The sequence below is a fragment of the Dipodomys merriami genome, unplaced genomic scaffold (assembly GCF_024711535.1).
Source record: "Dipodomys merriami isolate MVZ:Mamm:240054 unplaced genomic scaffold, mDipMer1.0.p SCAF_133, whole genome shotgun sequence".
NCBI lineage: Eukaryota > Metazoa > Chordata > Mammalia > Rodentia > Heteromyidae > Dipodomys > Dipodomys merriami.
This window is the reverse complement of record NW_027202638.1, coordinates 2,111,672-2,131,548: the sequence shown is the minus strand read 5'-3', so window position 1 is coordinate 2,131,548 and position 19,877 is coordinate 2,111,672. Positions and strand designations below refer to the sequence as shown.

At 39.6% G+C, this 19,877-nt stretch overlaps 1 protein-coding gene across 1 annotated transcript; it reads left to right on the top strand.

Moving 5' to 3' along the window:
• The first annotated feature begins 5,101 nt into the window (after window positions 1-5,101).
• On the top strand, window positions 5,102-18,571 carry LOC138825057 (proteasome subunit alpha type-1). Its single transcript, XM_070019442.1, has 10 exons — window positions 5,102-5,204; window positions 6,339-6,383; window positions 6,903-7,004; window positions 7,125-7,228; window positions 9,033-9,121; window positions 9,589-9,659; window positions 10,340-10,469; window positions 12,171-12,250; window positions 14,772-14,882; window positions 18,216-18,571. Exons 1-10 carry the CDS (start codon window positions 5,202-5,204, stop codon window positions 18,270-18,272), a joined length of 792 nt encoding a protein of 263 aa, XP_069875543.1. The 5' UTR covers window positions 5,102-5,201; the 3' UTR covers window positions 18,273-18,571.
• The last annotated feature ends 1,306 nt before the right edge of the window (window positions 18,572-19,877 follow it).

Sequence of the window (19,877 nt, the reverse complement as noted above, 5' to 3'; positions counted from 1 at the left end):
TGGTTCAGATTACTTTGATTTTTAACAAGTAGTTGCAAAATTGACCAGTAAGGGTATTCTAGAATAGGTCAGTACAACACTACTTCTCCAATTTAGAGACTTGTTAATTAATTCCGGATTTTTTTACAATTTAAAAACGTCTTTAAGAACCAAACTAAAAATTTCCCATAGCCATGTAACATTTATTGTTCTTAACTGTCTACATGACATGCTGAAAGAATTGTTTCATGTCTGGAAATTCTTTTCTAAACCACTCACATGTGCCAATGGATTTTCACAGACATCTCTTTGGGTCACACATTAAGAAAAGGAAATTGTATTATACAATTTGGATACAGCTTTGAATTCTTCTTCTTCTCAAGAATGTCTATTAATTCCTGTTTGCTTTATTCCAAGTGTTAGCTCTTACCAAAAGAAAACCCTCACTTCTAATTAATCAGTAAAAGAGAAAGGAGGAAAATGGTTGGAGTAAGTGTAAGTAATGCTAGTTTAGAGTAAGCTTTCAAAAATTGGCCAAATAGCCGGGTGCTGGTGGCTCATGCCTGTAATTCTAGCTACTAAGGAGGCTGAGATCTGAGGTTCTCGGTTCAAAGCCAGCCCGGGCAGGAGAGACTGTGAGACTCCTATCTCCAATAAACCACCAGAAAACCGGAAGTGGCGCTGTAGCTCAAGTGGTAGAGAGCTCGCCTTGAGCTGAAGAGCTGAGGGACAGCGCCCAGGACCAGAGTTCAAGCCCCACAACCGACAAAAAAAAAAAAAAAAAAAAATGGCCAAATAAACTATGAAATAGACATTTGACAAAATGTCTTATAGACAGCCAAAAGTGTGTGACACGCTGGTACAGCAACACATAATTGCAATCTCAGCACTTGGGAGGTGGCGGCAGGTTATATAGCAAGTTTCTTTCTCAAAAAAACTTACACACACACAGACACAGACACACACACATACACACACACACACACACACACACACACACACTACAAGCAAAAATGTTGTGATGTAATACTGACCTAAAGCTACTTTTGTACTAATTTTAACTTTAGCCTTTGTGTTTCTTAATATATAGTGAACTGTAATGCTGCTTGATATGAAAACAGCTACTGTAACTGGGAGTATCATAGTCTAACAACCTGCAGTCAGTCAGACCTGCCAAGCCATCATCATATAAACCAGATGCCAACTGCAGCCCAATCAGGTTGCTTTTTTTTAACTGTTTTTTTTTTTTTTTTTGGTCTTTCCTTTTTTGGCACTGGGGATTGAACCCAGGACATTGCACTTGCTAGGCAAGCACTTTGCCACTGCCCTACATCCCAGCTCAGGTTGTTTATGCCACTTTTCTATACAAGCAAAGCCTGAGCATATTGTATTCTGAACCATTTTGTTTCAGACTATTACCAATTCATAATTTTTTTTGTCGGTTGTGGGGCTTGAACTCTGAGCCTGGGCACTGTCCCTCAGCTCTTCAGCTGCAGGCGAGCACTCTACCACTTGAGCCACAGTGCCACTTCCAGTTTTCTGTGGTTTATTGGAGATAGGAGTCTCATGGAAGCTGGGTGCTGGTGGCTCACACCTGTAATCCTAGCTACTCAGGAGGCTGAGATCTAGGACCACAGTTCAAAACTAGCCAGGGACAGAAAATCCATAAGACTTTTATCTCCAATTAACCACCAGAAAATCAGAAATGGTGCTGTGGCTCAAGTGGTAGAGTGCTAGCCTTGAACTGAAGAGCTGAGGGACAGCACCCAGGCCCAGAGTTCAAGACCCACGACTGACAAAACAAAAGAAAGAAAGAAAGAAAGAAAGAAAGAAAGAAAGAAAGAAAGAAAGAAAGAAAGAAAGAAAGAAAAGGGAAGGAAGGCAGGCAAGTGCTCTACCACTTGAACCACAGTGCCACTTCTGGGTTTCTGGTGGTTAATTGGAGGTAAGAGCTAGTATTACAGGAGTAAGCCACTGGCGCAAGGCCATAAATTTTCTTTTTAATTCTTATTTCCCCCTTACCTCATTCCCTACCCTTATTTTGGTTGGGGGTGGGAGCACTGGGGTTTGAATTAATTCAGAGCTTCCCACTTGAGCCCTTCTTGGGCCAGTTTTTTTAATATATATTTTACTATTTTATTTTTATTTTTCCCTTTTTCCCCCCATATTGTTGTTGTATAGGTGATGTACAGAGGGGTTACAGTTACATAAGTCAAGTAATGAGTACATTTCTCTTTGAATGTGTGCCCTCTTCCCTCCTTTTTTCCCCAGCTTTTCCCTCCTGATCCTCCCCACAAGCTGTATAGTTCATTTTCAACATAGTGTCTAGTGAGTATCACTGCTGCATTTGTTCACCCTTTGTCCCACCATTTCTGTGCTCCCCTTAGCATCCCCCAAACAGAAAAACTTACATACAAGACAAAAGGTACAGAAAACAAAAGGTAACGATGAAACAAAAGCTCAAATAACAAAAAAGCACTTGTTTTCATTTCTTAAGTTCATTTCCATAAGCATAATTTTATATGATCATATGCACATAGCTATTGAGCCTTTGTGGTCCTCTCCTGAGAATATCCTCCTTTGATCTCACTGTATGAATGTGTAGACTACTATATAATTTATCATGTCCAAGTGTATTTTTTTTTGTCTTTTACCATCCAGTATTTTACTTACATTAGGCAGTTCCTAGTTACAACAAATGAGGGAAAACATGCAATCAATGTTTCTTTGGGTCAGGGTTACTTTTCTTAATATAATTAGTTATTTTTGAGATAAGATATCTTTCTCCCTGGGTACACAACACCAGTCTACCTATTTTAGACTTCTCATTCTTGCTAGGATGACAGGTCACTCCCAAGTCCAGCTTTCCTCCAGAGTCTCTTGGACTTTTCTTTCTGGGCTGGCTTTAAAATGACAGGAGGGGGGACCCATCAGCTGGACTGGACATTGACCAAAATGAACTAAGCAACTCAATGGCAGCGATGGGAGGGAGGGAACAAGTGGGAAAGAGGGAACAGCTGATGCTATGCAAAACAAAAGAAATGTACATATCACCCAATCTGGAAGAAATAACTATATTGCAAAGCTCATAGAACTCATAAATGTTATGGACCATGATAGACATTTTGCTGCATGAAAGTTAGAATGAGTTTGTAACTTTAAGCATCACTATCCCACAATACTGTGAAATTTGTGAAATTATGTAACCACTTAACCACAATAAAAAATTTGGAGGGGCTGGGAAGGTGGCTCAGTGGTAGAGCGCTTGCCTTGCAAGCCTGAGGCCCTGGGTTCGATTCTTCAGCACCATATAAGCAAAAAGAAAAAAGCCGGAAGTGGCGCTGTGGCTCAAGTGGTAGAGCGCTAGCCTTGAGCTGAAGAGCTGAGGGACAGCACCCAGGCCCAGAGTTCAGGCCCCACAACCGGACCCAAAAAAAAAAAAAAAAAAAAAAAAAAAAAGAATATCCTATAGCTAATAAAAACAAAATACTAAAAAAAAAAAAAAAAAAAAAAAAAAAAATTTGGAAAAAAATAAAATTAAAGGAGGGGGGGTCTCATGAACTTTTCAGTCTCTGCTGGGCTTCAACACCGATCCTTCCACTGTCAGCCTCCCAAGCAGCTGGAATTACAAACATGAGTCACCAGTGCAGTTACAAGGCTTCTCCCTTATTTTTTTTATTAGTTTACTGAAAGTATTAATTAATGACTTGAGATCACTAATTGAGAGATTTAATTTTATAGACTGATTGTCATTTTTACTTGTGTTACTATTATGCTCACCTTTGGTCCGCAGCTCCACCCAGACCTGGGCACCCCTCCCATTCCTGGAGTTCCCTCCATACAGCTGGCCCCTACCTCTCTCCGCCCAGACCCACCTGAACTCCCATCTACCTCACTTCCTATCCCTCAGACCCTCCTGCTACCTGGGTAGGGACAGGTGCCATGTGCTCCCTCTTGGGGGAAACTGGCTCCTCTAATAAGCCTTAATAATCTTTCTCCTGTGCCTGCCTGCCTCTGCGTGGTCCCCTGGGATGGATGTGTGAGGAGCCTCCTTCAACTTGACTAACTAGAAGTGTCATTACATTTGTAGTATATTACATTCAAGGAGCAAGCAGAGAAATTAAATTCACTGGGTGTATGTTAACATATGGAGGGAAAGAAAATAATCAAGTTATTTGTACCTGGTACTCTTCACGTGTCATTTATTCACTGTACCAGTTATAGTCAATTAAGAGAATATCACAGTGAGATTTATATGTCTATGGGGGAGAGGGGGAAACAATCAACTTGTTTTTTGTTCAGAAAATTTACTGTTAACAATTCTGAAAAAAAACCGCAACAACAAAAAGTCCTGATATTGCTTACTAATGATGTTTAACAATTACTGCTATGTTTGCTAGGTACTCCTCCTTTCTCCTTTACCAGGGGAAGTAGCAGGGGGTAGATTAGATTGGCAGCTGTTCGCAGAGCTGTGTTAACTTATATCACTTGAGGATTTAACAACAGATGCCCTAAAAAGACAGAAATTCACAAGAAAATGAAATTCAAAGTCTGGCGGAAGCAACTGATAAAAAATGAGCGTTCAGTGATAACTGAGCATTGGACTACATGAGCTCTCCAGGGAATAATAAGAAAGGATTCCAGACTAAGAAAGCTTGTACACAACCTACTCAAGGAAGGGCAAGGTGGGCACGCTCAAGCGTCAACTATACCACTACTGTGTGGCCTTTTCTGCAGCCTAGTTCTTCTCAACTATACAACTTCCCAAGACTGTGCCCGTGGAGAGGTCCAGCCGCAGGCTCAGGTCACCCCCAACTGTTGGCACAGTCCTTAGCTACAAGAATGGGGAACTGGCGGGATCGGATGCCACCACACACCAAGTCTAAAACTGAGGTCTCACGACTCGCGAGACCACCGCGGGCCGGCAATTGTGGTCCAAGGTTCCCAGCCAATCACGGCTCTTGGATTTCCAGAGACCGCGCCCACTTCAGCTATTTTCCCTAGCTCCACCTCCACCCCTGAGGCCTTGGGGGTGTTTTGAGGGCGGGGAAAACAGTAGGAGCCCATCGATAGCTCTGGAATAGACAGCCCTTCCCTGCGTCGGCCGCTGTCGTCTAAGCCACGCAGCCTTTCCCTGTCGATCGCCGAGCTCTTCGGTTCAGCCGCGCTCTTCCACTCGCAGCTTTGCTAGAGGCTCTCGCATCCAGGTCGGCGCCGGAGCTATGGTGCGTTGAATCTCGGTCCTTAGGAGGTTTAAGGCAAAGGTCCGCTGACCGCGGGTCGGTGTTTGGCCTCTCTTGTCACCTTGCTCACGAGACCCGGGGCGGGCGAGGGCCGGGGGAGCCTTGCAGACTCGGGAAGCCTCGGGCTGTGATTCAGCACCTCCGGGCCAGGCCCGGCCCGTCACGGCGCGGCCGGCAGTGGCTGAGGCCTGCTGCACGCTCTTGTGCGGCCTCCGCGGGGCCTCCAACCACTCGCCTGGCGGTCGCTGAGCAGAGTTCCTCCACTGGCGGGGATTCGCGGTAGTCCGTAGCTGAACCCTCGTCCTGTGAGTGGGCTCTGAGCGGAAGGAAAGGCCTCACCGTGCACCGGACCCCTCGGTTCCTGGAACCCGCGACCATTTACTTTGTGGGTCCTTTTAACTTCTCCGTCCCCCCCAGCGCTTGGCACGAAAAGGCCCCTTCTAAGCACTTTGTTCTGTCGTTTGGTGATGGACGGTGCTCAGAGGTGCAGTGTCCGGCCCTCGCTTCCCTTGGGTCTGCCACTGCAGTTCTCACCCCATGACTTTCTTCCCAACTTGATAACGTTATTAGGGCACTAATACTTCTGTCCCTATAGCTATTTTTATTTATCTCTTAACTTCCCGAGGACATCTTTGCGTTTATTCACTCAGTATGAATACTGATTGGCACAAGTTAGTTTCAAATCTAAGTCAGGCTTATCCCTAATGGTAATATGTAGATATGTAGATAAGGAACTGTGGAAGTGTTGGAGTACATTTTAGAGAAAAAGATGGAGAAGACTTCAGGAGACAGGTTTGTGGAATAATTTAAAGTAAAAGTCTCAGGGGGATTTGTTAGAGAACAACATATAAGCCAAGATAGGTAGAAAAGTCGGTGCCTGCGAACTTTACCGGTTGACTGCCCAAGTTGAGTGCTATAGAGAGTGACGGAGCAGAAAGATAAGATTGGATACCTAAAATGCTGCTGCCCCTTCCACCAGCTCGTAGGTATGCTGGTGATGTTTCAGCAGAGTTGCATTAATGGAACTGCTTTAACGTTGAGTTGAAACATGTGAAACATTTGTTAATGCTGTAAATTGGGATTGGTTCTTAAATTAAGAGATCTTTTTTCTTTCAGTTTCGCAACCAGTATGATAATGATGTCACTGTTTGGAGCCCTCAGGTAAGTAAGATAAATTTCATTCCATTTTTATTTATTGTACCCTCCCTTTCTCTTTCTCTTTCTCCCTCTCTCCCCCCCCCCTTCCTTTCAGTCTCTCTCTTTCCACATGATTTTGAAACATAGCTCAGAACTCAAGGTCTTTCTGCCTCAGCCTCCCAAGTGCTGGGATTACAGGTGTGCCATGACCAGGCCCCTATATCCTATGTCTGTAAAGTGTTTTTTTCTTACTTGCAATAGATTTAGAGATTGTAAATGAGGATCGAAGGCCTTAATTCCAGCTGCTCTGGACACTGAGGCTAGAGGATTGCTGAGTTTGAGGCCAGTCTGAGCAACTTACTAAGACCCTGTCTCAAAAAAAAAAAAAAAGCCGGGTGACACTGGCTCCTGCTTGTAATCCTAAGCTGCTCAGGAGGTAGGGCTTTAATTAAGTCATTTGATCCTTAACTATCCTCACTTAAGGTTTGGAACCATTTCTAATTTATAAAAGTCTCCTAAATTTAAACTGTATTATCTTTTTAGGGAAGGATTCATCAAATTGAATATGCAATGGAAGCTGTTAAACAAGGTTCAGCCACAGTTGGTCTGAAATCAAAAACTCATGCAGTGTTGGTTGCATTAAAAGTAAGTAAAGAAATAAATATATATTACTCCTTTGGAGAACAGAACTACCAAGTGAAATTTTCACTGTATAAACAAAAAATATGTACATTTTTCTTACTATCCTATAATCTCTCTGTTTAGAGGGCACAATCAGAACTTGCAGCTCACCAGAAAAAAATTCTCCATGTTGACAACCATATTGGTATTTCAATTGCGGGACTTACTGCAGATGCTAGACTGTTGTGGTAAGTATTATCATGAAAAACAAAACAAATATCTCTATCATAACTGATTACTTTTCTAGAAAAAGTCTAGCTCAGATATTTTAGGAAGTTGTCCACTAGAATATTTATAAATTATAATTAAGGCTGTAACTATCTCAATAAGGTTTGGATTAGCTACTAAATATTTCTATGTATTTTTTACACTAGTAACTAAAATTACACATTATTTTTGCCACTTTAGAGACGTCACGGAATAGTGTGGTTGTTAGTACATTGTATATATGTCTAAAAACGGCTTGACATTTTTTGTTTGATACTTAAGAATGAACCAGACCCTTGAATCAGAAATTATTTAACTTTTTTTCTGGACACTGATGGCTCCTCAGGAGGCTGAGATCTGAGAATTGCTGTTTAGAGCCAGGACAGGCAGGAAAGTCATTGCAACTCTTATCTCCAGTTAACCACCAAAGAGCTGGAAGTGCAGCTGTGGCTCAAGTGGTAGAGCATTATTAGCCTTGAGCAAAAAACTCAGGGACAGTGCCTAACCCCTGAGTTCAAGCCCAAGGACTGGCACAAAAAAACAAAACGAAAACAATTATTTTTGGCAAAGCTCAATAGTAGGTAATTATGAGATGTAGAAAAATGACTAAGACATAGATTTTGTCCTCAAGGAACTTAAGGTCTAGTCTATCTAGACAGAAGTGGAGAGTAAAAGGGAAATTTTTGTTAGCATAAGGATGTTAAGATTATTTTTGGTTAATAAGCAATATGTAACTGAAGAGATGTGGATTTGTTATTATAGGCTGAATTCTCACCCCATCCCTTAGTGTCTGAGATTGGGTAAATAGACACTTTTCCAGTCTATTCTTTTATATAAGAACGAAGACTTACAGGTAGAACACTTAACAAAGTGTCTTTAGAAAGAGCATGAAAACACACATGTATGCATGTTGATGTGAACAGAAAGTGGTCAAAGCTAATTTCTTTAATTATTTGATTAAGGAAGAAACATAAATGGTAGGTTCAGAGGGTAATACCGTTGTTTAAGATTTTTAAGTAGCTCTTAAGTTATACCTTAATCTCTTAAGTCAACAAGATAGCTATGGCTTCATAGATTTCTGTCTGCTATAAATGTGAAATATGTTATATTGTCACATTTTATTTATTCTACTAGATCTAAAATATCATGCCATCATATAGTTAAACATAAAAACTTTATTAGTGAGATTCTGTATATATTTTGGTGTTAAGACTTTGAAATTTGTTGTGTGCTTTATACTTAACAGTATATCACAGTATATCACAGTTACTTTTGAAGGTCTCAGTTGCTTCATGTGGTTAGAGACTGCCAAAATGGTCAGGTTTAGACTGCTTTGGCAAATTAAAAATACTGAAGAAATAGCTTAGTTCCTTTAGTCAGCATTTGTTCATCAGGTGCTAAATTTGTATGTTAGTGGGAGGGTGCTTGGCAAGAATGCACAGTGTCCTGGCCAGTCTCAGGAAAAAGCAAGACCCTATCAAAAATAACCTAAGTTAAAAAAAGGACTGGAGATGTGACTCAAGCAGTAGAGATACCTATATGTCACCTATGTTTCTCACAGTGGGAAGCTCTGAATTCAAACACCCAGTACCACCAAAAAGAAAAACTTCATATCCTCCCTGCTTAATGTAAAAATACATCCTTATGACCTTGTCTTGTCTTTCTGGTTTGTTCATATGGGTGTAACCCATGAAAATGTTTAGAAAAAAGAAAAGTGAATCAAACTGCTTTATTAAATTAGCTCTCTGTGATATGAGATTACTAATTTTCTTGTTTCTCTTTTAGTAATTTTATGCGCCAGGAATGTTTGGATTCCAGATTTGTATTTGACAGACCCCTTCCTGTGTCTCGTCTTGTTTCTCTAATTGGAAGCAGTATCCTTTTTATGTTAACATATACGAATGTAAACTCCAAAAGTCTTTGGTACTTAATCCTTGTGTTAGTTTATTAGGAAGTAATAATACCATAGATAAGATTGTAAAAGCTTTAATTGGAAGTTTTTCATTAGCCTTTTTAAGCAGTTGGAATTTAACTGTCCAAACACCATTTTCACAGAAATTTAAATTTTCTTATTGCTCTAGGTGTCCCCCAGTGCTTTGAACCTCTGAAGCCAAAACAAATGAGGTTCTACATGGGAAAAAAAAATCATTTTGCTAACATGTATTCTTGGGGTGGAATGTTACGCATTTTATAATATGAGGTCAAAAAATACTGTTCTATTTTATTTCTTGTGGACTACACAGTAATTTAGGAAGATGCTAACAGTCTTGGTTTTGTTTAATTTTAAAATAAAGATAGTACTTTATTCTTTGTTTAGAACAAGTTCTTTAACTAGTTTAAGAGACCCAGATACCAACTCAGCGGTATGGCAGAAGACCATATGGTGTTGGGCTGCTCATTGCTGGCTATGATGTAAGTTTATATAGCATTCTCACTATTTTAAGAACTATAGTGCTGAGCATGATAATGCATGCTTGTAATCCCAGTACTGAGGCAGAAGGATTGCAAACTAGAGTCTGGCCTGAGTACGTTGTAAGATGCTGTCTTAAAAAAAAAAACAACAGGGCTGGGAAGATGGCTCAGTGGTAGAGTGCTTGCCTCACATGCATGAGGCCCTGGGTTCGATTCCTCAGCATCAATAAACAGAAAAGGCCAGAAGTGGGAGCTGTGACTCAAGTGGTAGGGTGCTAGCCTTGAGCTGAAGAGCTGAGGGACAGCGCCCAGGCCCAGAGTTCAAGTTCCATGACCGACAAAAATAAGAAAAAATAAAAACAGCCAGGCACCAGTGGCTCACATCTGTAATCCTAGCTATAGCCACTCATGAGGTTGATTTCTGAGGATCAAAGTTCAAAGCCAGCCTGGGCAGAAGAGTCCCCATGAGACTCTTTATCTACAATTAATACTCAGAAACCAGAAGTGGCACTTTGGCTCAAGTGGTAGAGTGCTAGCCTTGTGTACAAAGAGGCTCAGGGACAGCACCCAGGCCCTTAATTCAAGCCCCAAGACTTGCAATAAATAAATAAGCAAAAACAACTACACAGAAAATACATAAAGTCAAGAGTTGTTTTGTTTTGTTTTTTTTCTATTTGTAGGATATGGGCCCTCACATTTTCCAAACCTGTCCATCTGCTAACTATTTTGACTGCAGAGCTATGTCCATTGGAGCTCGTTCTCAATCAGCTCGTACTTACTTGGAGAGACATATGTCTGAGTTTATAGAGTGTAAGTAATAACTTCCATTTTGTTTTGCCTCCTCCAGTCTTTGTATAGTGAATAATGTATTGTCCTAAGAAAAATACTACTCTTAGAGGATTTCCATTAAATGAAGCCCTTAAAGTATTTATTGTTAATTTCACAATTACTAGTTTTTACTTCTTCTGTTTACCAATAGAATTTTTTCAGATGTATCCTCAACCTTAAGCATTGTTTTTTTAAAAAAATTATTATAAAGGTAATGTACAGAGGGATTACAGTTTCATAAGTCAGGTAAGGAGTACAGTTCTTTTTGGACAGTGTAATCCCTTCCCTCTCTCTTTCCCAGTTTTTACCTCCCTTCTTCATCCATTGTGTAGTTCATTTCAGCAATTTCTAGTGGATATCACTGCTGCATTTGTTCACCATTTGTCCCTACATTTCTGTGTCCCCCCCTAACTTACTCTCCCAAAGACAGATAGCTTGAAAATTGTTGATTCAGTATGCCTCAGCTAGAGTTGAGACCCACTGTACTACATGCTATGTTTATGACTTTTACTTTCTGTGGCCACATAAACATTCTGCATTAAATAGTCTATATATAGATGAGTAAAAGACTTTGTACATAAGCTAAAGGAAGCCGTACCATGGCTTGAACTTAGGGCCTTGTGCTTCCATTTTACTTGCTCACCACTGGCACGTTACAACTTGAACCATGCCTTCAGTACAACATTTTGCTGATGAATTGGGATAGAATCTTGCAGGCTTTTCTTCCCAGGGCAGTCTTTGGACCTTGACACTATCTCAGCCTCCTGAGTAGCTAGTATTGTAAATGTGAGACCTTGACACCTGTGACTGTTTATAAGTTTTCTTGTAATATAGTAGTGTGAAGGAAACACCTAAGGATCAATGAATATAGTGGAGAATCATTACCTTTATTTATTCATTTTTGCTGGGCCTGGATGCTGTCCCTAAGCTTCAAGGCTAGTGCCGCTTCTGGCTTTTTCTGAGTAGTTCATTGGAGATAAGAATCTCATGGACTTTCCTCGGAGCTGGCTTTCAACTGTGATCCTCAGATCTCAGCCTGCTGAGTAGCTAGGATTACAGGCCTGAGTCACCAGTGCCTGGCTAATTATCTTTTTTTTTTTTTGGTCCGGTTGTGTGGCCTGAACTCTGGGCCTGGGCGCTGTCCCTCAGCTCTTCAGCTCAAGGCTAGCACTCTACCACTTGAGCCACAGCGCCACTTCCAGCTTTTTTCTTTTTTTTTTTTTGCTTATGTGGTGCTGAGGAATTGAACCCAGGGCCTCATGCATGCAAGGCAAGCGCTCTATCACTGAGCCACCTTCCCAGGCCCCCTGGCTAATTATCTTATTAACATTATTTGAAGCAAATTTTGTTGTAGGATGAAAATAGGTAACTTTGAGAAAATGGAGTTGTAGGACCAAATGAGCTTAGAAGTACTGGATTAAAATTGAACATTTTAAATAATGGTAATTTGGCTAGGATCTTTATAGGTCTGATCCTGTGCACTCATTAAAATAAGTTATGAATGTTATTAGTTGTTACTAGAAGATTGTACCATTAGCATTAATTTTTAGCCATTTTTATTCTGGTAAGTTTAGTGTGAAACTAAAAGCTCTATTTCAATAAAATAATAAAAGATAAATAATAAATAAAAGAGGCTGAATGTGATGATGAAATTAAGAAGTAATTACTCATGTATTTTTATAGGTAATTTAAATGAATTGGTTAAACATGGTCTACGTGCATTAAGGGAGACACTTCCTGCAGAGCAGGACCTAACTACAAAGGTATATGTCATGTTTTCCAATTGTAGATATTAACATACCAGTTTAATCTTCTGTTGAATATTACAAGTTGTAGAGTGTATACTTCTTGGGGGAGGGAGGAATGGTGCTTGGATATTTATTTGTTCATGATAAGGTTTCACTGGCATAGAACTCTATGTAACACAATTTGGTCTCAAACTCTAGATCCTCCTGCTTTAGCCTCCCAAGTGCTGGGAATTCAGCCATGAGCCACCATGCCCATCTTTACTTATGTTTTTTAATTTGGAAAATGTTTGGGTTCCTATGTTCCTTTCAGGTTCTTTACTAAGTGATACAAATTTGAATAGTCATTTTTTAAAACAGTTCTTTTTGGTATAAAGCAAAGAAAAAAAACAGTAAATTTCATTCTACTTTATGCATCCACACATCTGCTTTTCTGCCTTTCTTACATTTCTTCCTGGTAGATTATAGACAGAACAGAAACTTTAGGGAACAGTTCTCTGTTAAAGAAAAGTAGAAGCTGGGCACTGGTGGCTCACGCCTGTAATCCTAGCTACTCAGGAGGCTGAGATCTGAGAATTGCGGTTTGAAGTCAGCCTGGGCCGAAAAGTCCCATTTGTATTCCCAGGTAGATAAATCTTTGTACTAATATTGTTAATAAATACATGTACAGAGCACCTATCATTTATAGACACTTTATAGGCATTGAAAATATGGAAACATAACAAAAAGCCTTATTGACCATAGATTCATCTAAAAGGGCAGGGATAGGAAAAAATGCACATATAAACTATAGATTATAAATGCTATAGAAAAAAATGAAACAGTTCAACAGGTGAAAGAATGACTAATTGAGTAAGTGTTATAAGATGTCATTTAAAATAGAGTGGTCATGGGTGACCTCACCAAGAAAGTGACATTTAAAGAAGAGATCTAAAGGAGGTAAGTGAGTCATACAGATGTCTAAAGCCAGATTATTCTTAGGAGTGCAGGTGCAGAGGTCCTGAAATAAAGAGTTTTCTAATAAGTAAGGAGGTTAAGTAGTGAGGTGGGTGATCAAGAGAAGGAAAAAAAACGAGAAATAAAATGGAGGTCATATTGCATATCTCTTATTGTGGGTATGTTGTATTTTATTCTTAGAGTTAAGAGTACCCTAATTTGATTTTGCTTTTAAGACACTTGGGCGTTTTGACAAGAGACTTTTGTGTAGTGGGGGCTTGGGCAAATACAGTTTTAAAACTAAGACAGTGATTCATGTGAGAGGTGATGGTGCCTGCAGCAGAGTGATAAAGGTAAGTTCTGAAATTAGAGCACACAAGTTTGCAAACAAATCTGGGGAAGGTATTGCTTCCAAGGTTTTTACTTGGAGGGAAAGATTTTTGATTAGCTGTGATTCATAAGAGCGTAGAAGGAGGAACCAGTTTTATATTAGGAGTACAGCAGATTAGGTAGTCAGTTTAGGGCATGTAAAATTTCAAGTGCTGTTTCTTTGTCTAGCAATATAGACAAGCAGTTATTATCAGTACTTCCTAGACTTCTATGGAGAGTGATTTAGCCTAGAGTTCAAATTTTTGAAATCTTTACATAGAAATGACATTTAAAGAGTAGACTAGATGCGGTTCTTAAAGGAATCAAAATAGGCAAGCAGTTTGAGGACTGAACTGAAGACATTTTAGCCTTTAGAGATTGGGAGATCTCGGAAACTCAGAGATGGTTAGAGAAGGAGGAAAACTTGGATAAAGAGAAATCCTTGGAAAGAGAATTGGAGATAGCTCTCTGGAGAAGATTTTTCTATTGAGGATCCAGAGAAATGAACTGGTGACTGAAGAGGTTGTAGTAAGGATTTTTCATTGGTTGGGATTTTTTTTAAGATGGGGAAAATTACATCATATTTACTGCATGTCAATGAAAGAAATCAGTGTGAAGTGACGAACTTAGGTAAAAATGGCTAGAACAATGTCCTTTGACAGTATACAAATGGAGTTTTTAGCTTTTCCAAGGAAATTGAAGTTAATATTGATGGTAACAGGAAGGGAGAGAATCTAGAGACCTAAGTAAAGTAAAACTTAGGAGCTGTGAGAAATGCTGTCTGTTCCAAATGCTTCTATTTTCTTAGTGAAATAGGAACAGTTTTTTTTTGTTGTTGTTGTTGATTTTGTGGAGAGTGGAGAATGTTGCAAATTGTTGTCAAGAAGAAAGGAAGAATGGAATAAAGGGGTATAGTTTTATCAGTGGAATACTTAGAGAGTGTGCTTGAGATTGTGGGTTCAATCCCAAGCACGGGGGAAAAAAAGACTGAATGATATAGGAACTGGTATTATATGATCCAGAAAAAAAGCCACTAATGCCTAATCAAAATTATAAAGCCATTTTTATGATCATTGGATAAATAGTACCTATATGAAACTTTATAGCTTGTACCATTTTATAGACAGTATTTAAAGTCTTGAGTTCAAGAGCTATCTGAAAATTTTCTATTTTGACCCATTGTAGCATGTTTATTTTTGTGACTTATTTTGTTTACTTTGTCATTTCCCCTCAGAATGTTTCCATTGGAATTGTTGGTAAAGACTTGGAGTTTACAATCTATGATGACGATGATGTGTCCCCATTCCTGGAAGGTCTTGAAGAAAGACCTCAAAGAAAGGCACAGGTAATTATTCTTAATACAAAAGGGGTTTTTCTAGGTGTTATTCTCATCACAACTGTCTGAACCTACCAATTTTGTCCTTTACTGAGATAGACTTATAGTTCAAATGGGAATAAGAAAATTAAGAACTGAGAAAACTAAAATATTGGAGGGTCAGTGGAGAATTGTGAGTTTATTGTCACACATTGAGCTACCACTAAAACTTAGGGGAGGGGCTGGGAAGGTGGCTCAGTGGTAGAGCGCTTGCCTTGCATGCCTGAGGCCCTGGGTTCGATTCCTCAGCACCACATAAGCAAAAAGAAAAAAAGCCGGAAGTGGCGCTGTGGCTCAAGAGGTAGAGCGCTAGCCCTTGGCTGAAGAGCTGAGGGACAGCGCCCAGGCCCAGAGTTCAGGTCCCACGACCGGACCTAAAAAAAAAAAATAAATAAAATAAAATAAAATAAAACTTAGGGGATTAAAACAAAAATTTCTCAAAATTCTGTGGCTGAGGCACAGCTAGGTGGTTCTTTTGCTATTCTCACTTGAGATCTCAAAAATGTATTCAAATTTTGGGATAGGGCAGGAAATTCAATGCAGCCACTCATGTCTTTACTATTCTAGAGGAGGTTCTAGAGGAGTAGCCAGAAGGCTGGGTCCTCTGCTAGAGTAACTGGGCCTCTGTCCGTGTAGTCACAGGAACCTCTCAAACAAGGTGGAAAAAGCTAAGAATTTGCAAAAGCTTAAAAGTGAAAGCTGTGAGAAAAAAAAAAGTAGAAATTGAGAGTGCCATTCTTTTTTTTTGGGGGGGGGGTCTGGTCGTGGGGCCTGAACTCTGGGCCTGGGCACTGTTCCTCAGCTCTTCAGCTCAAGGCTAGTGCTCTACCACTTGAGCCACAGCGCCACTTCCAGTTTTTTTCTTTGTGCTTATGTAGTGCTGAGGAATCGAACCCAGGGCCTCATGCATGCAAGGCAAGCGCTCTACCACTGAGCCACCTTCCCAGCCCCTAGAGTGGCATTCTTAAATGAGACTGGTCAAATGTTACTTTTTGTTTTCTTTTCCTGAGTCCTGGACATTAAAGCCAGTTTTTCATACTTGGTAGCCACATATTATACCACTTGGGCCTTACTGCCAGACCAACAGCATCACTTCTGCACATTTTGTTGGTAAAAGTAAGTCACAGGGCTAACCAGATTGTTTATGAGTAGACATTGAAAGAAGTGCATATTGGGGCCATCCTTGAACAGTAAATTGGGTCTTCATAAATAATAACAAGAGCATCAAGAACTGTTGGTGAAAAATTAAAGTGTTAGGTAATCTTTTCTGGGTTCTGAGGCTATTGCTTTTTTTTTAAATCCTTTTATTTGGGGGAGAATTATGGTTTGAACTAGGGCTTTGTATTTACTAGGTGCATTCTACCATTTGAGCTACACCTGTAGCCTATGTTTTGGAGGTAGGAGGAGTCCAAGGTCTTACCATATTCCAGATTAATGTCAGACGCATGATCCTATTGCCTCAGCATCCCAAGTGCTGGGATTACAGCTGGTCCTCTATAACAGGCTCGTATTTTCTATCAATGAAAGCTTATTTAATAGTTATGGAATTAAAAATAAAAAGTGGTAGCCTTATACTGGGTGACTCATTCCTTTAAGTCTTACTACTTAGGAGGCTGAGATCTAAGAATCACAGTTCAAGGCTAGCCAGAGCAAAAAAAGTTCACTAGCATCTTTATCTCCAAATTACAGCAAAAACCAGGGCTGGAAGCTTGGCTCAAGTGGTAGAGCATACACAAGGCCCTTATTTAAACTTCACTACCACCAGAAGTGTCTAATACAGAAATTCTTTTATAGCAATGAGGGTTAGTTTTTGTTTTGTTTTGTTTTGTTTTTGGAGGGGGGTTTGTCCTTAAGTACAAAGGGTTATTGTATAGAGGGTTTCAATTCAACATGATAGTGCACTACATCTTGATCAGTATCACCCCTTTCATGATTCTCCCCTATCTCTCCCAACCTCATGAGGGTTTTTTGTTGTTTGTGTTTGGTTTTGTTCTTTTTTGGGTTCCGTCCTGGGATTTAAACAGAGGGCCTGGATGCAGTCCCTGGTCTTTTTTGATTAAGGCTAGTGCTCTACCAATTGAATTACAGTTTCACTTCCAGCTTATTTGTGGGTTGGAGATAGAAGTCTCACTGACTTTCCTGCCCAGGCTGGCTTTTGAACCCTGATCCTCAGATCTTAGCTTCCTGAGTGAATTACAGGTGTGAGCCACCAGCACCTGGCTTCATGAGTGATTTTTTTAACTTGACAAAGATATTGTTAATATTATTTGGAGAGCTAAGATTTTCATTATTGCAGTTGTTGGTAAGAATTAGCCTGCTGGAAAGAATGCTTTGGAATATGTAGCTGATTTGTGTTTTTGCTATGTTTGTTGGTAAAGGATGTTTAAAAAGTGCTAGTTGTATTTTAAGTATCAGACTCAGAGAGATGAAGGGCGCATATTTTCTCTCATATGGAAAGCTAAATCTAAAATACAAATATGCATTATAACGTGCAGGGCTCTATGCATTTATACACAAACTGATGAAAGGATGGAACACTAAGGGAGGAATCCAACTTACATATTGTTTATCAAAAGAATACCAGGAAATGGAAACATGTTTTGTCGGGGAGGGGGAAAAGGAAGGCCCATGAAAGGAGGGAGGAAGACAAGAAAATGCAATCTTTATAGCCAGTGTATGTTATATAAAAAATGAACTATAACCAGGTGCCAGTGGCTCATGCTTGTAATCCTAGCTACGCAGAAGGCTGAGATCTGAGAGGATCCTGGTTCAAAGCTAGCCTGAGCAGGAAAGTCCATGAGTATCTCTAGTTAGCCACTCAAAAAAAATGGTGCTGTGGCTCAGGTGGTAGAGCACTAACCTTAAGCACAAAGAGGCTCAGGGACAGTACCCAGGCCCTGAGTTCAAGCCCTACAACTGACCAAAAAAAAAGAAGAAGAAGCAACATTGTACTCATAAACTGACTTACAGAATTTTAATCCCTTTGTACAACTACTTAGTAATAATAATAAAATATTTTTTAAAAGGCTTTTAACTCTTGAGCAAGACAAAGTGTGATATATAGAACTACTATTGAATGACTTTCAGAACTGAGATTATGTATAACTTACAAAACTTCAGAAATTTTAACAGGACAATACATGAAAACTGGTTATCAAAAATACCTTCTAACTTGTGTTCTAATTTTTTTATAATGTAATATATTTACGTATATATTTATCCTAACCATAATATTTATGGTTAGGAGTACATATTGATGAAGTGTTGATTTTACAATCTTTGCTTGTTTTTTTTCCTTTTAAGCCTACACAACCTGCTGATGAACCTGCAGAAAAGGCTGATGAACCAATGGAACATTAAGTGATAAAAGTGTGTTATCAGATGTATGAGAGTGCAGAAGTGCATACTAATGACAGTAATCTGTACTTTGAACCAACAAATGCATAGTGGTGGAATGGCATGTTTTAGGAATCAGTCCAGAGGGAGTTTTTCCCAAGCAACTTCCCTGAAACCATATAATTGGGTGCATTTTTTTTTTCCTGAGGGACTACGTTATCATTTTCTAGAAAATATGGATATCTATACCAATGTTTTTATATGAAGAAAATAGTGTCTTTGGGATTTTAAAGACAACTGTGAAATAAAATTATTTCACCTCCTCTTGTATTGGGTTTTTAAGTCACTTCAACTATATAAAGTCCAATATTGCAACTGGCCATTTGCCAGATTATATTGCTTTATTTTTAGTAAAACAGAAGGATACCTCTTAGCTACCACAGCCTTATAATAATTTTCTGTTGTGGAGATTGGCTACATGAAAATCCATGAATATTTCAGAATATAAATTTCAAGATACAAGTTTGGAGATTATTCTTATTAAAACAAAAAAGAAAGCTGTACACCAATGGCTCACACCTAAAATCCTAGCCACTCCAGAAGCAGTGATATGAGTGTCTTGGTTCAAAGCCAGCTGTGCAGATAAATCCTCAAGACTTCTCCAGTTATCAAGCCAAAAGTCCAAAGTGAAAGTATGGCTCAATTGGTAGACCACAAGAACTCAAGGCTTCAAGCTCCCAGTGCTTGGGCATGCATATGCATACACACACCCACACACACACAAAAGTACTTACTATAAAAAATGGTAAGACTGAGCTGGGATCTGGCTCTGGAAAAGTGCATGTTTAGCCAGAACTGTGCCATGGGGTCAGTCCTCAATACACAACAGAAAATGGCAAGATCATTAACATTTGAACAATTTCTGTCCAGCAGATAGCCATGGATGTAACTTTAGTCTGTTGGGAACTTTTACAAAAATACCAACTGGGATATTTTAATCTCAAAGCTCTTACACAGCCCCACTTTCATTTGTTCTTTCTGTTATTCCCATGAGCTATGTACTCAGGTACTATAGAGGATATTTTTGTCTTAGACCTTTCAAAATGAAATTCTATGAAATCATTTTTTAAAGAAATCCAGAGTTTAGCTTGGTGCTGATAGTTGAGCCTTATAGTCATTACTGTCAGGATGCTGAGATCTGCAGGAAGCCAGAAAAGTTTTTAAAACTCCCATTTCCAAAATAACCAGCAAAAAGCCAGGCTAGAGAAGTGATTCAGGTGGTAGAACAGCTAAACTAGCAAAGCAAGCTCTCTTCCCACCATCCTCTAAAAACCCCAGAATTTTGCTGTTTGCTATACAATTTATAGGAGTTATTTTCTGGTGTAGTACATCTTTCTAGAGGTAGGTATTTATAGGTAGTAACCCAGATTTTATTTTTTGTCAGTCACAGAGCTTGAACTCTGGGCCTGGGCACTGTCCCTGAGCTCTTCAGCTCAAGGTGAACGCTCTACCACTTAAACCACAGTGCCACTTCTGGTTTTCTGGTGGTTAATTGGAAATAAGAGTCTTTCAAACTTTCCTGCCTGGGCTAGCTTTGAACCACGACCCTTAGATCTCAGCCTCCTGAGT